General features: G+C 41.6%; 1 protein-coding gene across 1 annotated transcript in view; it reads right to left on the bottom strand.

Moving 5' to 3' along the window:
- Positions 1-22,074, bottom strand: part of RABEP1 (rabaptin, RAB GTPase binding effector protein 1) — a 52,233-nt gene that overhangs the window by 22,824 nt on the left and 7,335 nt on the right. The window contains exons 2-5 of the mRNA XM_068656438.1: positions 10,725-10,853; positions 8,406-8,609; positions 7,215-7,375; positions 818-937 (exon numbers count right to left, since the gene is read on the bottom strand). Of these exons, the coding sequence (XP_068512539.1) occupies positions 818-937; positions 7,215-7,375; positions 8,406-8,609; positions 10,725-10,853 (614 nt within the window). The remainder of the gene's footprint in view (positions 1-817; positions 938-7,214; positions 7,376-8,405; positions 8,610-10,724; positions 10,854-22,074) is intronic.

Below are 22,074 nucleotides of genomic sequence, written 5' to 3'. Positions count from 1 at the left end.
AGACCTCAAGGTGCTGAGCACCTACTGGGATGATTTTCAATGAACATGATCCAGAAGAGCACAAGGAAGAGGTTTGGATGTTTTATAAACATCCAAATTGTAAGTTATTTTGCAGTTTCAGCCTATTTGACATCAAAAATAGAAATACTTGTTACAGAAGACATTTTCATGCCTGTATAAGACAGTACATTATATGCAACTATCTTAATGTGATGTAGCTATTATTTACCACCACAGCTGATGAGAAAGCTCAGTACAGGTTCTGAAGAATACAGGAACATTGGGGAAATTGCTCATACTGATTTCTTATTTATTTATTTATTTTATCAGCAAGATCTGGTGTTCCTTTCTATGAATCTGAGCTTTGCTTAAAGTTTAAGATACAAGAATTCTGGTGCTATTCCTTCAGCTTTATGCCCAGGATTAGAAGATGAAATATAGCAGATGCTAGGTGGTAGTAGATTAAAAAAAAATCTGCCAAATGCAAATCTTTTGGGGGCTTTAAGCATGACAGTAATCTAAAGGCCACGCTGTCGGAGAGGTGCAAAGCAGCTATTTTTCTAGAGCTTTTTTTTTTTTTTTTCCATTTGCAATAGAGCTGAACTTTAGCAGTTATATCTAAGCAGAGATGACACACGAATATAAAACAACCCTGAAAACAGAAAGATAGGAAAAATGTATAGAGGTCAAAAATGTTATCTGCAAAGCAGTAGAAAAGTATACCTTTTTATCTCTTACAACATTTGCCATTATTTATCTGCATCAAACTAGTAGGATGCAAGACACAAACCAGGATACAGTTACAATTCCTCCTCACCTTTGATGCTTCTAACTCCTTTATTTTCTCTTCAGCTTCTGTCAATTTCTCTTTTAGTGCTGCAATCTCTTTCTCCATAGGCATCACAACCGAACGAAGCTTCTCAGCATCTTCCTGAGCCTGAAATTAATGCAATAAATTATGAATAACACATTATCATAGTTTTCACCACAATTTTTCCATTTTGCGAGACATTTGGAGGAAGTTTCCATGACAGTAAAAACTGCTGACTAAACTTCCACTTTCAACACTTGTCTTAATACTCCTTATTTAGTTCAGCTATCGCCTCTATGACAACAGGCAGATGTTATTCCCTTCAGAAAAAGCAACTAAATTTTGAATCCACTTATGGATTTGGGCCACAAGTTATCTGCTTTTAAATCTCAATACTCTCAAATCTTGAGGCACATGCATTTCAAAATGTGTATCCTTTTCTGTTACTAAAGGCCTAGCTGTCCTGTGGCCTGCTGCCACATGGCTCACAAAAAAAAAAAGTGTATCACGAGAACTTCATGGTGAGTGATTGACCATTCATTTACTTATGCAGTTAAAAGGAAAAGGATCTGCACACTAACACACAGTGCAGCTTTGTTCTGTTCTGGAAGATTATTCTTCAGTTTAAAATTACTACTGATGCAGCATCCGTTTTTGGTGTTACCATACTAGAGTATTTCAAAACCACATACAGACCATCCATCAAAACCCGTGATATATTCAAGAAAACAGTTCTGCAAAGATCAAAGCCAGGTCAACAGATTGAGGAGATTGATGAGGGGGAATAGAGAAAGAACGAGGTTAAAATAGCAAGAATTAAAATGAGAAATAGCATCCAGTGTGCAGGCTTCCTTTCATGTATCCAGCAAAGCTTTTCAAAGTGAGAGCGACAGCTCCCACAGACTCCACAAGCAGAACACTCAGGAAAAAAAAGGAGACTCAAATATTCACCGCAGTAAAATTCTTCATGCCAGGAAAAATTTAAACCACCTGATTTGGGTTGGTTTTATGTATGGAGGCTGAGAACGCTCAGCTTTTCCCTGCCTTGTACTGGAGGAGTTCAGGAAGGGACAGAGGGAGGGCAAAGAACTGTGTCCTAAAGCAGAGCCTCCTAAGGATGACACTTCTCCCAGCCCGATCAAATGTGGTAACTGCTAGAAAAAAATATTCATGTCTTGTTTTAAATCTAGACTAGAACGTAGGTTTCAGAGGCTATTCACTGGATTTTCATTTCCTGGTAAGCTTATTGACAACTGTATCCTAAATAAGGCTTTTAAGAAGAGCAGACAATGGAAAGCTTTGATGTTTTAGAGATGAATTAAAATGAATACATAAAACACTATTGCATACATAGCAATCATACAAATGTTACCAGGCCTGTGGGGTCAAAAAAGCTACAAATAAAATTCTACAGGCAAAACAAAACTAAATTTCTTCCTGTTTCTTTCACTTCTGCTATATTTTGTCACTGCTGGTTTGTTTGTCCAAGGCACACAAATAAAATCTGCGAGGAAAAGCAAGGGACATCACCTGACCCAGTGAATTCAATACTGGGGACATGTGACAGTGTCACACAAACATACATATCCCGTCACTAGCAGCCAGCAACTAACTCATCAGTCACATTTTTTGAACAGATGGGAGCAGAAGTTCAACTTCACAGACTTTTCTTTTTCAATATTTCATTTATTCCATCAATTCTTTCACTTGAAGCTACCTATAGCAGGCTCACATAGACAGCCCAACTTTTTGAGGACTGTTGAATAAGCTTTTTCCTAATTACTCATGATAACTACAGGAACCTTTCATCACCAGTCTGATTTCACACTGTTCAATGCTGAATATAAAGCAACAAACACGTCCATGGTGGAACCAACCAGTTGGAGAAACAGTCAGAAAGTCCTCCTAAAACAAGATCAGACTGCTCAGCAGCAAGTAACTAGAAAGACAAAATTGTATCAAATTCCACGTGATAGAAAAAGTACTCTAGTTTTTACTTCTTTGTTAATGAAGTTTGACACTGTCCTTGCATCATATTGGAAATATTTACTTAAAAAATATGAGGAAGGATTCACATAAAAGGTCACCGTGATACTAAGATAAATACTCCAAACAGCCTCTCTCTGCTAAGCAATAGGAGTCTTGCTTGGTAAGTATGCTTTTGAAAGTCAGGTTTGAATGAAACATGCCATGTCATTATTTTTTACTCCATGTAACAACAGCACACGCAGAGTTTAACCTACTTGGAGCTGTCACTGAACAGTCTCATAAACCATGCCGTCACGTGGCAAGAGGTGTCACAGTATCACGTTGCCTCTATGAAAAGGAGCCATTCAGTCTCCTCCAGAGGTATCATCATTAAAATGTGCACTTCCTTTTCTTTTTCCTCCAAAATTGACTGCCACAGACCTAGTTTTCACATATTACCACCTTGTATTTATTCATCACCTGATGAAAACCAATCAACCAGAACCAAAACTGCCTCTGCAACCAATCCCCAACCCCTCCCCAAACCAGAGCAGCCTGCTGTCCTGTCCCCCAGCCTGGCACAGAGGATCTGCAGACCACGGCACGAGGATGACCCCACAGACAGAACACCCTAAAAAAGGAGCCCAAGCCAACACCCCGAATATTGCATCATTCATCTGGCAGCTCAACACAGCGATCTTGCATGCCCTTTACTGCTACTAAAACCAACATTTTCAGCTGGAGAAATCTCAGGCAAGTAGAATACCTGACTGCTCCCTACAGATACACAGACAATCTGAGAATCTCTCCTTAAAGCAGGACTAATATTTACAGTTCACCTAAATTTATTCCAGTGTTATCACGAACAATGAAAGCAGAACTGAACAGAAGATTTTATGGCCACTTCTGCCACAGAAATCAAATTACCCTCCCCTTCCTATCTCCCCTATCCTGCCCAACAAGCACACTTTGGGACAGGTCTGTTCCTTCTCACTCGCTCGATACACAAAGCACCTGCTTGTTCTGTGGACTTCTGCTGCTCCCAGAGTGACAGAGCTGTACCAGGAATGGCCTTTAGATTCATCACAGCTCCAACGACAAAACCAGCCCCTTGCCTGGATGGAAGATGAGGTCTGAGGAAAATGGACTAGCCAAAGCTTGGCAGCCTGTGGGATGCCTCCCCACCGAGCCATGTTCCAGAAGGAGCCCAGTCACTGCTGAGCAGAGAGCTTGATGGAAGCACACACTGCTACGGACAGACCTCTTCCAGCTTCTGTGCTACCTGAAAGAACCTACCTGGGATCACAAAGCAACAGGAAGAGAGATTTTTATCAATCAATAATCCATTTTCTCAAAGATTAATCACCAGGCAGGCACATTATCGTTAGAGAATGGTATTTACTTTTTCTGAGTTGGGAACGGAGATCTATAGACCATGCACACAGTTTTCAGCAGAGATTTCCTAGAAACTGTTGCTTTATCATAAAAATCACAAAATACCTAGGTTTCCTCCAGACATTCGGCAATTTGCAGCTTGAAATATATTTACATGGAGAAGCAGAACAGCTGCTTCCAGACAACAGCCTGTGCTCCACCAGACACGCTCTTTCTGACAAGGAGACGCTCAAGAATGCCAAACTCCAGGTTTGCAGACAAGACTTGGAGACTGCCTGCAAAGCAGTCACAACCTAGTAAATACAGCTCAAATTAGACTTTTATCAAAACATTACCCACCTGACCTGAGCGCTCCCAAACCGTGACGAAAACCAAGCACATTGCAAGCCTGATAGCACACAGATCAGATCTGTACATTCAACCGAATAAATAGGCGTTAAACTCAAAGAGATGATTTCAGGATTTGGAGCAACATTTGTTATCTACCCTTTATCTCCTTAAGGCGAAAATCATGCAGACAACAAGCATAACCTTTATCAAGTATGTGGGTGCAATATTGAATTTCATAGGTTCTCTGTTGTTTAAAATGGATTTTATAACTGAAGTAAACACAGCTGAACTGAGATATTACCAAGTCAAGAGAGCCAACAAGGCTGGTGTCCTGGACTGAAACACAACACTTGTGACCTTGTCTCTGAGCTGTCCATTCTTCTCACCTCACATTGTCCATGCTAGACAATGGTGTTGTTTTCTCCTGGTTTTAAGAGCTGTTGTATTTTATATGCTGGTATAGGGCCTATTTACAACACAAAGCAACATTTTTAAAATTTTTGTGATGTTTGGAGATTCCTTGGAGCTGAAGATGAAATTATTAAAGAAACTCTTTATAAATTCATGCCTTAGCATAAAATAAATCCATCTTTATAATCCCTCATCCTTATAAGGACAGAGGATAAATACCTCCCCGTTGGATGGCAATACCATTTTGCATGAGGAATTGATTCCAAGTATTCAAACAGTACACCCAAACGATCGAGAAAATTCATCCTTCCTCACTGACTGCTGTGGCATGAATATTCATTATTTTGCTAGTCAAACACAGCTTTTGGGGGGCTTGGGATTTGCTTGTTTGTTATTAGGTGAAATTGAACGTCCTTTTCCTGATTTTGATCTAATTCTTAGTCTCCTTGAGGAAAAACCTCACAGGTTTAATGAGAAAGAAGATTAAAAAGCCCCATGCAAAGCAGTTTAAGCAATTATTTCAAGCTGCACTCTGAAGACCAGCTTTCCCCCTCCCCCTCTTATTACCTAAAGTATATGTTCCTCTACAGGCTTATAAACCTTTCCAAGCTCATATTAATCACAGATTAATAAGCCAATCACCTTTTCCTTCAGGATCACAGGAAACATTGATATCACCTTTGAAGAAGTGCCGCTGAAATCATTATTTATCTGCTGTCCCAAACTTTTCAGTGCTAACTGGCTCACAGCAAAGCTACTGAGCCTCAGTGAGCTGCCACCTGAGCAACTTGCAGCTCTAACTGTTATATGATCACCATGCCAGCTAGGAAAAAAAAAAAAAAAGAGAAATTGCTGAGGTTTTAGTTACTAGAAGACTTTCAGTGGAGAGATTATTTTCTGAAAGTTGTTACTGGCAGTTTGTTGGTAATGCACTGATAGGACTTTTACACTACGAGCTCTGCATTTTCTGGGTTTGTTGGTAAGGGACCCACCACACTGATCAAATTCCTCCAGCTTTAATCAAAATCTTTTTTCCCCTATTAGGGGTAAAACCTTCTCTAAACAAGGTGATGTCTTTAATCCAGAAGCAGTACTTCTGCAAATATAACACTGTCAAATGGGCTTTACTCAGACTTCCACCTTTATAAATCAAGGACTACATGAAGAACAGTGTTACTGAATAGCAAACATTCAACAAAAACTAGCAATATTTGAGAATCTCTTTTATAGTTTTTAGAAAGGAAATTCCATTTTGAAACAGTAATACTGATTGCTTGTTACTAGACAGGAGGACTAGGTAACATATTTAGAATGTTTGTGATATTCAATACTCCACTTCTCCTGACAGCAAGCAGAAACATGGAAATGCAGTGACGTTGCACATTATCAGATGTTAGACTTCATCCAACACAGGACTATTTATTACATTTTAAGATCCTAGAATACCTTAAAGACTACAGTAAGCATGCTGAGAAGACAGGTTCACTTAAACACGAGTTGTTAATAATACGATGTGTACAAAGATTCAAAACCTATCTATTAGGACCAGTTCATTCTCCTTCCCACCTGAAGGAGAGCATGTAGACTAAATTTTCAAATGCAACAAGAAAATCCAAACATACTCCAAGGCACCTCAACTTATTTCCAGGAAATGTTCAAAGTCACAGATCTCTGAACAACAACAAAACCTTTCCAAACTCCAGGGCAATTACCTTTCACCATCTACTAGGAGGAAAATTAGCTCTGTCCTAACTGAAACCAGGACAAAAGCCTATTGTTTTATGGCATCAAGGTTCAGTATTTTCTAGGAAAACAGCAGAATGGTGTTGCACAAAGATGGCTAACCTCATAACAAAGGCCAAAGACATTTTAGAAATAGTGTCCATTAAAAACCTCAGTAGTAATGAGATATGAGAGAAAAAACAAAGGTGCAGGAAGTAAAGGAAGCTTTACAAATCTGCAGTCACTCCAGAAAAATCTAAGGGCTTTACTTGAGTTCAATTGACAGAACAACAAAAGACTTTACAAGGCCTCTTGCTTTTACCAACTGAAGACCAAACCTTACCATCTTCTCAAGTTGAACCATCTTACTGAATGTACATAACCAGATACAACACCTCTATGGATTCAAAAGCAAGATCATGACGACTTCCATGAACAAAGAGCTAAAAGAGCCATAAGTACACACAGAACCGGGCTGTGTGTACTTATGGGGAATTATAGCAGGGTGTAGGAATGAACCCACACATAACACAAATACATCTTGAAACTGTAACTGAAGAGCTAGATCTCAACATACCTTTTTCATTTCATTTTCTAGATTTTCCTCCTCTTGACCTTCAGACAGACGCCTTCTTAACTCTGCTATTTCCCGTTCCACATTTTCTCGATACTGATTCCACTGAGCTCGTTCCTGCTCCAACCTGTGATGATACTGGAGCTCATAGTCACGAACAGTCTCTATAAAACAGCATTTCCAAAACTTACTTTCAATGCAAGATGCACAACAGAGCTTTATGAACTTCATCTCCAACCAGCCAACGATTTATCATAGTTGACCAAAAGTAGGACAACAGTTAAGTCTTCCTCCCCCTCTCTTCCCTTTGATTCTTACCCCAGAAAAGCAAAAGATACTAAGAAACTACATTTCAGTTTGGGCCATTGCTAGAATACAAACAAACCAGCCCTCCAAACTGTACAGTCCCTAATTTCAAAACAGCATACCTATCTAACATCCTATTTAGCAATATGTTTTGCACATTTCAGCACATTATCCAGACAAACTACTGAAATCCTACTTCCTCACTCTAAAATGCAACTATAGACTGTAGACTCAGGATATTATGATCTTGTTTGTGAACCTTGAAGAAAACAGCCAGTTATGGCAACAATCTGTCCCCAGTTTACATCCTATATTTTATTCCTTGAACATAGTTTGTCTCAGAAATTAGAACAGCTGTGCAACATGCAAAGATAATAAAGAATAGCTCAGAAGTATCTAGAAAAAAAAAACACGAAGACCCACAGCTGAAAAACAGCAACACGTGTAGTAACTAGCCTGGGGAAAAGTCCATGTGATGATATTGGAGGGACACAACTGTCTGACAGCAGAACTGTGTTTACACAGGAGAGAAGAGAATCATGCTGTCAGCCTAAAGCTGTTTTCAGTCTTGCCAAATCACATGTACTATACTTATCTTCATGAAGGATGAAGTATCACATTCCTAGTTCCTCAGAAACGTTTTGTATATATGTGGAAATTCCCACTGCCATGAATCCTTCTAACTTTTATCTCCATATTACCAGAAAAGAAGAACCAAGCTCCTTTTGCCAAGCCTAGAAATTATGCTTGATCTGCCCATTCTGTAGCTCAGTTTTGCCAAGCCACGAAGAGCAACTCTCCATACTCTGTATGAGAGCATACATAAATCACAGAATGCATGCTAAGGAGGTGTCTGATCTCAGTGACAGTGGCTTGTCAGGTTGTTACCTTTCATTACAGCTTGCAGTGAGGCCACTTCTTCTTGCCACTGTCTCTTCACCTCATCGATAGCTTCCTGCTTTGTATTCTCAGAGACAGTGGCTATAGCTTTGATGTTCTCCATTTCAGCATGAGCTTCCATCAGCTGTGTCCGCAATTGTCCCAGATCATCTTGGGCTGCTTGAAGCACTGCATTTTGTCTTTTCAGGTCCTCTGAAAAGTATTATTATTTCCATTTAGCTTGATTAAAAATAAATTCAATCTGAAAAGTATCCACAGTTGCTATGACAAAGAGCAGTGCTCTAACAAGGGCAGGGAGGGAAGCGCTGATATTACAGCATCTACCTATAACAACTGAACAAATGTTAGCAGGTATCTTTGGGGAACATTGTTTCTTGAATTCATTTGCCCTTGTCTTTTATTTGACTTTTACTTGAAAAGTGACTCTTTTTTTGCTGATGCAGCCACAAATCAGACAGTGTAGCTATAACCTATGAATGAACATGCCTTGTGAAGGTGAACTGTGCTTTTAATTAGTTCAGTATTATTTAATTCATTCTGGTAATGAATTTGGAAAAGATAAAACCAACAGAGAGGAAGACAGTTCTTCCCCATTTTTGGCACCAACTTGGTCCAAATTTGTTTCTAGTCTAGAATACAAAGTGTTCTGTCCACGCTGTGAACACTACCTGGAGCCCATATATGAAAACTGAGCAGCCAAGTTTGCTATTTCTTGTGCCTGTTTCCACTAGAAAAAGAGATGCATTCAACTGAATGTCCACTACTTCCCTAATTGTTGCAACCAGAAGCAGAGATTAAACTAATTTCATATTATCCTCTTGCTTCAGATTAACTGAAACCTCAAAAGCTTTAAGTGCTATATATTATACAATTCATTCTAAAACTACTAACAGAAAATATAGTTTTATGCCCATGTAGCCTATTTCAACGGCAATAACTTTTAGCAGAAACATCTGGCCAGCATACAAAACCAACAAGCTATCTCTATTAATCAAGCCTGGTGCCCAAGACCTTACTACTTGAAAAAGAATATGAAACTCTAAGCTAATTGAGTACTAAAAAGGACATTAATCCTTGAATTAAAACAACAACAACCACCACCACCACAAAATCCTATAGCATCTATGTTATTTAGTTCCTAAATGACAGTGTTAAAGATAGCCTGCCACTGTCCCACATGTATTTTTAGGAAAGGGTCTCAGAGTACAAAGAGGGGGAAAAAGCTTTGGTGGAGGGGGAGAAGTAATTGCTTGTATATTCTTCTCTGGTATCCTTTCACTCTGGTATATATGAAAGTTGTTTTTTTTAACCATCATAATTTTCTATTTTTTGACTGTTTGGAAAAGAGAGAAGTACTGAGAGAAGTACTGCTGATCTCATCAGCAGCATCTTGTATCTCAAATTTCCTTTCATCCAGCTGCTACAAACACAAAGAAATAGGCCTTCTGTATGATCTGATCTTCATTATGCCTGTTGTATTTCTGCTCTCATAAGCTAATACAAGCAGCTGCAGTCCTAATGCATTATTTTTTGGGTTTGCTTTCATATGTTAAGGACAGAAAATCATCAGAATTAGAAGTAAACCAATTTGGCTCTCAGAACAGCAACTATCACTACTCTCCAAGTCTTCATTGGATATTTGAGCTCATATGGTTCAAATTTTCCTACAGCGTGCTATTGAAATAAATGCCCTTGGCTAGTATTAAAATTTTTACAATGTTTTCCTGCTTACATTCTAGCTCAGATTGAAAAGTAAGACAAATTAATACTGTGTGAAAGAAGCTAGCCACAAAGCATGAAAAGCACATCATCTAGACTACATCTTTCTGCTTCAGCTGCTGTTCAGAGAGAATGAGCACACTGACTTTAGAGTTGGTATTAAATTCAGGGGTGATGTGTCTGGATGTACAACAAGTTGCTCGGCTGACTCCCGTCTGTGCAGCCAAATTTTTAAATTAATTCCAAAAATTTGTTCCTGTAAGCTAAAGAGCCACCAATTGAATTTTACTCCCTGCTCATCTCTTACATTCTTACTATAACTGTTTAAGACCTTACTTTTTCATTTTTGGCAAATCAAAAGCAATGTGTTATCTCATAATGGATAGGTAGCCAATTATCCCGGTATTGGAAGAAAATTCTCTTAAATCCTAACTAGGATTATCCTTAACCGGAGGAAAAAAAAATTGTGGTGTGCATGTGCAAATGGGAAGCAGTAGTTGGCATTACAAAGGTTATTCTTCGTATAGGCTTTATGTACAGCTAAAGTTTAATTAAACTTTCAAACAATCCAGAAAATAGAGAACCTACCTTCCTTAGCCAAGTACAGCTCCTTAAATTTCGCTCTCTTTTGATTAAATTCTTGCTCGAGTTGCTGCTTTGTGCGCAGAAATTCTGCATTGACCTTTTCCAATTCTGCCACCCGTTGTAGAAGAGCAACTAAAAATAAAACAGAAGATAAGGTACGTCACTAACAGTTAAGGCATCCCATTCTGCAACTTAGAGGTTTGAGGCTTTTGCTTTTTGAAGTATATTTATTAATTAGTTCAACTGTTGCCCCACAATACATCAGAACAACCAGTGAGAGTCCTTTAAGCACAGAGGGAAGGTAAGTTCTCTTAGACTGCAGCATCAAATCGCAGTAGGTATCTCCACAGCTATTTGGGCACGTGGCAGGGAATTCTATAGAAAACAATTCCCCCAAAGAAAATCATACTTCTGTAAATACACCGAAGGAAGCAATTGGGAAAAAACAAACAAACAAAAAGCCCGTGAAGGCCGAGCATCGAAGCACCAAGTTCTCAGAGGCTGAGGTTGAAGAAAACTCAATGACAGTTGCTGAGCTGCTGAACTACAGACAAAAAAAAAATCATAAACTAAAACATGATGCCTTGATGTCTCTTGCCTTCAGTTCTGCACTTCCACTAGCACGTTTTTCAGACTACATTCAACCAAACTGCCAGAAGATGACCACAATCTATGGAGAAATAACTGATCATCAGATCAAACGCTTCCTGTTTCCAACAGGTAAAAATCCGTAAGCGAGCACATATATATCAGCATTTTCCAGTATTTACTGCATTAGCAGATGACCTGGTGGTATGGCAAACAAAAGGAATAGTATTAAGTCCATAAGGCACTGAAGACTGTTACAACATGATCACCACAACGCTACATGATACTATAAAGAGTGAGAAGCAAAACCGCCACCCCTATAATACTGATCTTCATGTGCAATATTAACTACTTCGCACCTCAAGAAGCACAGGCCTGCTTTAGGTGCCAGAGGGTTTCCTACTGTACACCTCAGAACTCGAATTCAAAATAGAAACAAGAGGCAGATGAGCTCAAACAAAACCCACCTCCATGCGGCAATGCACTGAGCAAACAGCGTTCCTCTAAGCAATCCTCTGTCTGTTCTGCAAAAGCATTTTATGGATGTGTTCCAACTCCGTCTGGTAGAAAAGCTGAATCACTTTGTTTCAGTTATAGTCCCTACACAGCACAGACTACATACACAAAATATTGATCCATCAGACGCGCTTACATAGCCCACCCAAAACACTTACCACTAAAACCAAGTACAGAAAACATAGTACAGTGGCCACACAACTTCAGCAGCAGCAAACGTTTAGACTTGCAAAGCGGTGGCAGCAGATCTACAGCTTACAGTGGTAAAATGCTGGCTGGTGAACGCCATTGAGGCTGTGTGTGTTATGTTTATTTTTAGTACCAGATGACTTAGAGTAACTGCAGGCATGAACAAAAGGATCTTTTAAAAGCACTGGTATGTTTTACTGATTGCTGTTTATGAGGGCCTATGGTATTATAAAACATTGTACTTAAATTATCTGCTCAACTCCATGCTGGATAAAAGGTATGTGTAGCTACAGAACCAAAGTACTTTTAGTTTTGCTTTTTCAATTGAACTTTCAGTATTAAGACATCAGCTTTCCTGGCCACCCTCTCTTATTGGGATTCTGCAAGGCAAACTGCACAGGGGAACTCTCCAGAATGCAAAAGAAACCTGCAGCAAAGACAGCTCACTGAGATGAAAGCTTCAAAGGAGCTCAGAAAGCGCCTGGATCAAAACCAGGACTGAAACAGCACACGTGGAGCCAGGCCCAGGCTCGACAGCACTTCCCAAGGCTAAAGAGCTGCCTTCGATCTCTTGCAGAAGGGTAAGCCTACGCTTCCACTCCCCGCTGGCTCAAGAGATCGATGCTGGAAGCCACGGCAGCTGGGCGGCAGGGCTGGAGGCGCCTGGCGGAGCCCCCACAGCCACCACGCTGCCGCCTCAGAGCCAGGCCAGGCCGGGCTTGGAGGAGGCGCTTCTGGTGCCATGGCTTTGGCTCTTGAAGGGATGCGATGACAGGCTCTAACACCTAGGGGAGGCTGAATTGTGCCACGGCCGGGCAGGTGCCCAGAGCCATACACACAAGTTGAAAAGAAAGCAAAAAGGAACCTGGCATCGCTCGCCGTATGACCGACATTTTGAAGACCTCAAAACAGCAGCTGTGCTACTGCTCCCATCAGAAAGCGAACTCTGGCTGTGCAAAACAACCAAATTACATTTCTGCTGAAGAGGAGACTTGCTTCTATCGAGGATGGAGGGCAGAAGACACCACAAGAGCGGACACTTTAAGCTGAGGCAACAAGAAGTTCGGCCTTCCTAACCCTCCCGCCCAAGCAGAGAGGGGTGGCAGGGTCACCAAGCAGGAAATGGAAATGAAACTTCAAGTGCTTTTGTTTTTACAGTGTGGCCTTTCTCTCCAGCCTGCCAGTTGCATGTAAAAAGAAAAAAGTGAATAACCCAGCACTACAGTGCTCTGTCTGCTGCCAGGCCAGCTGTAGGCCCTGGGAAGAGCAAAGGGCGACAGGTGAGATCTGCAGGCCACACATCGGCACAACTGTGTGTTAACATTATTGCTTTCATTCACGTACTAGTGTTTTTACCAGATCCTGACGTTCCACAGACAGAAGAGGAGTTTCCCCACACCAGCGTTATCCATGTTTCACTAACACAAGACGCATGCACCCAAGGAAAATAAATCATATTATATGTCAACCCCCAGAAATGCGTATGTGTAAAAAGAAAAGCAGGTTATTTTTAAGACATCATCACAACTACCTTCTTTCTACTAAGTGAAAATGGTTATATTTTCACAAAAAGATTGTCTTTTCAGTGGATATGGTTTGTACGACAGCAAAACAGGCGCTCCACTTTCTAGAACGAACCCAAATTCGAACTGCCAGATGCAGGTAGACGCAGGCCACATTACACAGATTAAAGCCTGCCTGGAAAAGCACTGAAGTCACTGGCAGGAAAGGGACATTCAGAGATTTTCAATTAGATCACTGTCATTTATAGCTGAAGTCTTGCTCTGAAGTTAGGCCCAAATCACCTCAGTTCTATAAAAGAGCTGAGAAATAAAAGTTTTTATTTGCCATCATAGGCTGGCTTGGTTAAAGCTGCAAAAAAAAAAAAACAAAAACAAAACAAAACAAAAAAAACACCAAAAACTGTTCATTTTGGAATTGTTCATGAATGGGAGCACCGTACACAGAAAGGCAGCCATCAGTGGCTGAGGACATTGATGAAGCACACAGCGAACAGCTCTATGACAGGAGCAACCATTACATGCTGGCCCTCAGGAGGCAGGGAGCACTCTGTATGCCCTAAGAGAGGCAGTGTGGGAGGCCTAACTCTCCAGTTTGGGCCCTAACTCTTTAAGAAGCAAACAAAAACCCTACAGACCCACTTGGTAACTCACAAAACAGCACTGATAAGAGTTTAAACTAAAATTGATAGGCCGAACTGAAAATGAAGCAAGCAAACAAGAAGTCACTTTGGCCAACCATTACTCTACAAATAAGGCTTTTTTTAGGGTATCGGGGACTACTGATGGCAGTCAGACAAACCAAGGGCATTACCAGTTTTGTTTCTAACGAACTACACGGATGTTGTATACGTACTTCATGTGAAGAGCAGGGATCACCATCTACCTGTTTAACGTTATAAAACACACTGCATGCTATTACATGGCTTAACCAGGTGGAAGAACTTAAAAGAAGGGCAGCAAAATCCACTTATGAGTGGAGTCATCCATTTACGAGAAGGCTATGAGACTACTGGAGCACGTAACAAGAAACTACAGTGAAAAAAAGACCAAACTTTCTCTTAAACCAACACAAGGCAAGGTTTCAACGTAAGGCAAACACACGAACAAGCACACGTCCTGTATGTGACTAGTTACTTAAACGCTGCTTCACAGATCAGCTCCCAAAAGGATTAAATTTTATCTATGACAGTTCCCAGTTATGCAAACATGTAGTGACCATTCCTGAATTAAGACAGACAAAGCCGATTATCGCCAAGTTTATTTTTGAGTAGTAGGTCTATTTATAAAATTAATACCACAAAGCTTTCCACTTGATATTTAGGATGTCAAACATGACATCAAGAGTTCAGTCCTACAGCTGAAATCTGAAAAACAGATCAGCAACAAACTACTTGCCTCCAAAATATTTGCTAGACATAAGTCACTCGTGTCACTTTCCACCTCTTCCTTTTCCTGTTATGATTGGGCAGCCATATCTTTTTATTTTTTCCATACCTCTGTCTCAAGCGTTTTTTTCTTCATGCTTATTTCTGAACAGCCCTAATTTTTATCCACCACGATGCCATACTGGAACCACATTTACAATGCTACATAAATTTGCAGTCTAGAAGTCTGCCACCAGTACATGTATTTTGACTGCAGATAGCTTTTCTTAGTTTTATTTTCTTTAAAGATTTGATTAAAACAAACAACTTGCAAAACATACTCCAAAGAATGCAGTTGTTTGGTAAGTGGCACCCGAAAGTAGTTTTTTTTTAGTAAGCGAGTTGAACAGAAATAATTCCCGATTTATGAAATTGAAGTGGTGTTCTCTTCAAGGAGCAAAGCTTTCCTTTACACACTTGAACAACAGCACACCAAACTGAAGGGGAGAATAAAAGGGGGTGGGAGTGGTGTAGAAGGAAAAAAAGAATTATTTGCTTTCCCAAACTTGCATTTGTAAGCATCAAGCATTTCATTTACCTCTTCTGGACAAACGTCTATAGCTTATTGGTCAGCATACATTCGTTTAGTTTTATTTAAGGACAGAGAACTCATTTTCAGAGGCAACAAAACCCTTTGCATTGTCACAGATCTCCTTTCCTGAGGACGTCACTGCACGCAGTGCTGACAGCCAGGCTCCAGAAAGAGAAGGAAAGACGGCGATCCTGCAGCTGTGCTACGGGAGACGCACTGCTGCTTGCCAATATCATTACCAGCAATTCTGCAGAAGTAACTTTTAGGCAGTTCCCTATTTTGGGCACTGTGGCTTTCAGAGACCTTGTTATATCTGCCCAACAACTTATAGCTTATGGTACAGCTGAAGGTTATTTGACATCCCTAATTCCTTCTGTACCAACTAAACATTCGCAGGCAAGAATCCAGTACAAATTTAATGCTACGTTCATTAAAACTTGGTGGTGGAGTCAAATGTACGTATCATTTAAGATGCTGAACTGAGCCCTGCTGCAGCATATCAGTTATAATAACTTTTTATTGCAGTAAATCAACAATTGCAGTATCAAAAACATTCAACTGAGCACTGCACATTAAACATCTAACCACATTATAAATACATAACATCAAGCAGAGCAGCTGGCATTATGCTATGAAAATAGTATCTAACTTTTCCACTGTAACTTGTAGTCTCAGTAATGCCTGTTCCTATTCTTTATTTTCCTTGCTTTAAGCACTGTATGACATGCTACAGTAAGGATCTCAAAGAAACACAACACTTAAATAATTAAAGTCTAAAGAAATGGAGAAGGTGAGATGGGAAGGAGTCTCTTCTAGAGAAAACAAGGGTCCTTTGTGTGACTTCTAGCTATCCAAAGATTAATTAACAAGTAGATAACTTTCGATGTGGTACTGTAAAAACCCACGCAGCCATTTGTATGACCATCTCCACGGCATTTGAAGCGAGTTGCTTGCATGCTGCAGGTGTCCCCGAGGAAGCCGCTCCTGCTCCCACCAGCTGGGGTTGGGGTGGCTGCCGCCCCGAGCGCAGCGACAGCTGGCACTGCTGTTCTACATCAGCGCCCAGGTGCACAGCCAGCAAACAACGCTGAAAGCGTTTCCAGGTTCAGGTCAAATGCTCATTACCAAAAATGCCATGTAGTACTCGCTAGTAAGGCAACTTGTTGTCCTCTGTCTTCCACGTGCAACCATTTTTACCCAAATTGTCCTGGAAGCATGATTACACAGTGAATGTCGTCACGTAGAATTATAAGGGGAAAAAGAAGCGAAGACATTGTTTCTCCTTCTCCGTTTTTCTCCACTACCACTTCCCTCTTTTTCTCTCCTTCCTATGGGGCACACAATACTTTAACTACTTCCTTGCTTTGTTACTGCCTCCTTCGCCTTTCTTCTCAGACACGAAACCGGGCAGCTGCTGTTCTGGAGTCCAAATCCCCGATGCTCCCGTTGCCCTTGGTGAAGGGGAATCACAACTTACCTCCTCCCAATCTTGATAAGGCCGATTCACGTGGTGAGTAATGCTCCCCACCTCTTCCACACATTTAGTCATTCTGGCCCCAGGTAATTTAAGTCTAGTTTTAAGTTTATGCTTAGCTAAACATTATTTAAATCAGAATGCAATGGAACAGCGGTCACTCGCATCAGGTATCACGGGAATGCAGCTATTTACATAGGGTTGTATGCACAGAAGTGGGCTTGGACTCTTTTCCCCAGTAATTTATTTTACATTTGCCAAAAGCACCTTCAACTCCCAAGGGCAGTCCCCTACCTCCATCAGTAGCCTGTTTTTTCCTGCACCCCTCACCACAGTAGCAGGTCCTTTTCCTTTACCCTTTAACCAACCTTTTGCCGTTTTGTGCACACACTTGACCTTCTCCATGCAAGTTTCAAGCCAATGAACGTGGGGTTTTGTTGTCCTTAGTTTTTCCTCTAATTAATTCCTGCCATTGAGACTTTGGAAGGTGAGGAGTACAATCCCTCAAAGCTTCTGGAAAACACTATCAGTATTTTTTCAAGAGTAACACCACCCTCTCTGCCCCATCAATTAAATGGTAATTTAAATAGGGCAGCAGTGGATCAATCACGGTGTAGGAAAAGTCAGCTAGACATCATGATGGATGGTGAGCCAGAGAAAGGATTTTGGCTGCACGTGGTCATCCTACTGCCACCATCACTGAATCTGCTCAGAAACACAATGAGTTTGAGTTCCCTGTAAACCAACAGCAAGCAAGTTACAGCTTAGTGAACAGAGACACTGAATTCACCTATAGAGACAAAAAAAAAAAAAAGATAGAGAACTGAGTTATTACTCTCATCTCAGTCACCAGCATGTTCCTTGATCTCTCTGTGCTTCTATCTTATTCTCCCTTGCTGTAACACTGACAATTTTTCATTTTTATAACCTTTCCTTATAAGAGGCTCATTTAAAAAAAAAAAAAAGTCTCGGCAGAAATAAAATTCAATGACTTCTTGGGTTTATGGAGGGTTTATTTACTCTACAGGCTGTGTACATTTACCCAGGCCAGCCACTGCTTGAGCAAACAAGCGAGCATGGTGATGACAGCACAAACCACAGCAAAGGTTAAGCATCCAAGTATTGGTCAGGTTTCTCTAAAAGGATTCACAGCTTGTGCCGAGTGTCGTTGCTGCTACGATTACACCACTATCAGCTTAAAGCTAGTCTGGATCTACATACCCTGCAGTCACAGTCTAACTTGATCCCTTGGCAAAGCTTTTCAAGCATTTAGTACGGTATCTACGCTTAAACAATGCACCTGTCAAACACGTCAGCGTTCACGTGCACGTTGCCACTCCTTTTATTTCATCAGGCTGTCCTACCTCGCTAACCTGTAAGCTAGGCAGGCAAGAGAAAGGTGTTTCAAGCAGACAGAGGAGGTTCCTTCAGCCCCTAAATAAAACCCTCCAGCAGCGCCAGCTACTCCCCTCCTGTAGTATTTTGAAGTCCCAATAAACAGCCAGGCAGCTCCATTCTTCTTCACCAAAGTAACATCGAGAATATGAATGAGCCTTCATGTTTGTGCAGGAAGGCTTCTGCCAAGCCTTGCCACGCTCCCAGATCTAACCATCACGTGTACAAAACAGCCAAAGTTCAAAACGGGACAACGCTACTTCACGTGGCAATTACCCCTGACAGAGGTCTTCAGAGGATCTTACCTTGCAAAAAGACAGAATGGAAACAGTGCTTAATACCTGTTTGAGTAAACCACCAGAAATCTGCTGTGCTGATCAAATATTCTCATTTCAGATGGACGGGCATTTGGGGAAAGCTTCTGACACTCACTCCACTATGCAGGAGACCACTTACAGAAGCCAGCACTCAGAACACCGCTAGTATAAATGGTTTTTAAGATGTAAACGTTTACCATGCCCAGACAACAAACTCGGTGCTGATTTTCTTTCACAATACTGTAATTGCTGACTCATCTGCAGTGGGAGGAGAAAAAATCCCTTTGACTCCTTCTAACATGTTTGTCACATCGCTCACAGATTTATTAATGGCTGTCCTCTTTTAGGGAAAAAAAAAAGTGAATAAAGTGTGACTCAGCTCCCAGAGCAACAAAACAACCCCACTGCATTGTTCGCTGCGATGAAGTAAGTGAATGTATAAAACATACCCGTTCCCATTAATTCCAAATTCTTCCAGATACCACTCCTGCAAGACCTCACGCTGTGCTGCCATTTGCCGTAGGGCTGATTAATTGTGGTGTGGCTTTGGGAGCCTTCAGGCTACGTACCATCCCAATACCCTGCCACCCCATCTCTGTGCAGAAGGAACAAACTAACCATGACCCAGCAGAGCGAGAAACTCCAAGAAAGATAACAAAATTGAAATATCTGACTGGGGAGAGAAACACACAGGCAGACCAACAGGAGAAGACAACGAGAAAACCAAAAAAGCTCCTCTACCATTACTACAGGTGTGAGGAGAGCACTACCGAAAGCAAGTCAGCCTCTGCACAATTTCAAAACCAACATGGTCAGGAACAGCACGCAAACGCTTCCCACCCCTGCAGCTACCAGACAGCACCCACGTATGGTTACAGGTACGAGAAAAGCTTCTGAGATAGCAGTAACTCACACAGGACCCACAGTCATGAATGTGAACAAGCACCATAAGAGGGGTTAATATCACATCATTCCCTCTGCGGTTCCCTGTCCCTTCCTAGAACATTTGGCGGCCCAAACGGGTAGCCAGAGACCGAACTGAGGACAGGACCAGGCTAGGACCCGGTTTCAAGGCAGAGTCATTTCAGAAGTGTTAGCTGTGAGAAGAGCCCCTTGCAGGCACGAACACATGGTGCCTCAGAGTAACCACTTCCAGGATATAAATCTTGATAAATGGCCTGGAAAATGCGGCTGCCAGATGTATTTATGGAGACACCGTGGTGATAAGTACAGTATGACAACTAATAAAAGATGATTAACATCTTTATTTGATAAGGAACAGGATACAGTCCCTATCATTGGGAGTAAGGTTTCTGCAGCAATTTAATAGTTTCCCTGAGAACAACAGCCTCCTACTCCCCCAAGTCTCCATAATCTATTTCTTGACAGGAAGCACTGCCATCAGCCTATATATTTCTACTTTTTGCTACCACTTGTCACTAAACACATTTCTGAGCAGTTAAAAAGGAAGAAATTCCTCCTCCAGCATGAAGTTTTCATTTACACTGCAACATTTCAATATATATATATGCCTGGGGAATAAGCAAAACAACGTGAAGACTTAACTAAGTCTGCAGTTGTTACGATCATTTGAAGTAAGCTGAAGCCCTGGTGTTAACCTTTTTGGGTAACCCAGGCCCCCACCTCGCCCCGGGTTAGCCCCAGCACAGTACGAGGACCCGTGGGGCTGTGCAGCGAGGTGATACAGCACAAAGCTGGGGACAGAGAGGTGTCAAACCACTTACTTTCAGCCCATCGGGACCCTGCCCACGCTCATCACGTGGCTGGCACGTACCAGAACCGCCACAAACACGGCAGCGAGGCTGCAGGCTGCTTCAAACCGTGAACAGGAGTCTGCACAACACATCCGTATCGCCACCAGGAGGTCTCCACCCCTTCCTTTGTGCCAGCTCTAATACTCACTGAATCAACTCATTAATCCAGCAGCGAGCGGCTCTCCACCGGGTGGCTGAGCCGAAGTGGCCCAGCAGCGGCTCCCACGTGCCGAGCAGGCACAAAGGTGAGGAGGGAACATGACTCTGGGAGCCTGGCTTGCCTTCTGCCCTGCGCTCCCTTCTGGCGACCAAGCTCAGTGTAGGGTAGGGTTGGGTTTTTCCCCTTTTTCTTTCTTTACAAGACTTTATGGCTGTCATAAAAGCGATAAATGGCCTTCTCCAAATCCTGATTTCCATTCAGGCCACCTAGGGGCAGTTGCAACATAACCTGTGCCAGGACACCAGCTCCAAAGCTCACATTTCCCACCCATGTTTCTACACACACAGTTTGAACAAACCCAACTGAATGGGTGTCTCCCATGTAAGCACATTCAGACTGGTACAAAACCGAGCTGGAGGGAAAAATGCATGGGAAAACAGCTCAACGCCACAGCCAGGTTAGGCTCACATTTACTTTTATTTGAAAGCAAGGACACGAGTGCAAAACTGCAGCTAAATCAGACCCTATAACGAGCCATCACAACCCCTCCTGCATATCATCAGGTAAATGTTAGCCTCCGTGCCTCCAGCGAATCCACCAGGGTTTTCTACACTATTTAGGGATTTAGCATCTTCATCCCTGGTTTCATCTAGAAGTCAAGCAGGAGCTGTGCAGACCAAGCAGACAGCTGTAATGCTCACAGTTAGAGGTGTCAGTCAAGCACCGAATCTGGAGTCTGGCTAATTGCTTTCCCATTAATTTAGCACACGTCTCTAGACACACACAAAGAAAAAATGTAAACAGGCATTGTGAGCTGACAATTAAGGAAGTATTACGTGAAACCAATTAATCATCCCCAAAAGAAAATGTAACAGATGACATAAAGATGTCAGTTTATGAGGTGCTTTGAATGAACAGAGCCAAACTCGAGTTTCGTATTCCACCAAAATAAAGCAAGTAACAGCACAGCTCAGTTACATCAGGGATCTTGGCACAGCCCACCGCTAATGTAAGATGGGTGTTCCAACCCTCGTGTCTGTAGTCAATGGGAGTCTAGGACATCTTCAGCAGGCCTTAGGAAATACGATTTTCTGAAGGGACACCAGACACTGACCTTTATAGGGATGGTTAAGATAATCAGCTGCTTGAACAGTAACTTCTAGCACTCATCTGTGCTCTATAGATTAAGCCAGTGCAAATACAGATGTCAGGAATATTTCTATATTCTGTGTTTGTAGACAAGTTAGTGTTTGCAAGTTACTTGATTCTGTGTTTATTTCTTTAACGTAACCAACCCCATTGCCAACCCAATCATTTCACAGAGCACTGCTGTAGCAGCACTTAACACATGGCACAAAGATCTCTTGCTGAGGAACATTGCAATGGTAACCACACGTGCAAATACAACGTTACCCTGCCAAGGCATGGGTGCGGTGGGTAAACAGTTCTGCATGGAAGCA

This window comes from Anas acuta, chromosome 19 (genome assembly GCF_963932015.1).
Source record: "Anas acuta chromosome 19, bAnaAcu1.1, whole genome shotgun sequence".
Lineage (NCBI taxonomy): Eukaryota > Metazoa > Chordata > Aves > Anseriformes > Anatidae > Anas > Anas acuta.
This window is presented reverse-complemented; position numbering and strand designations above follow the sequence as displayed.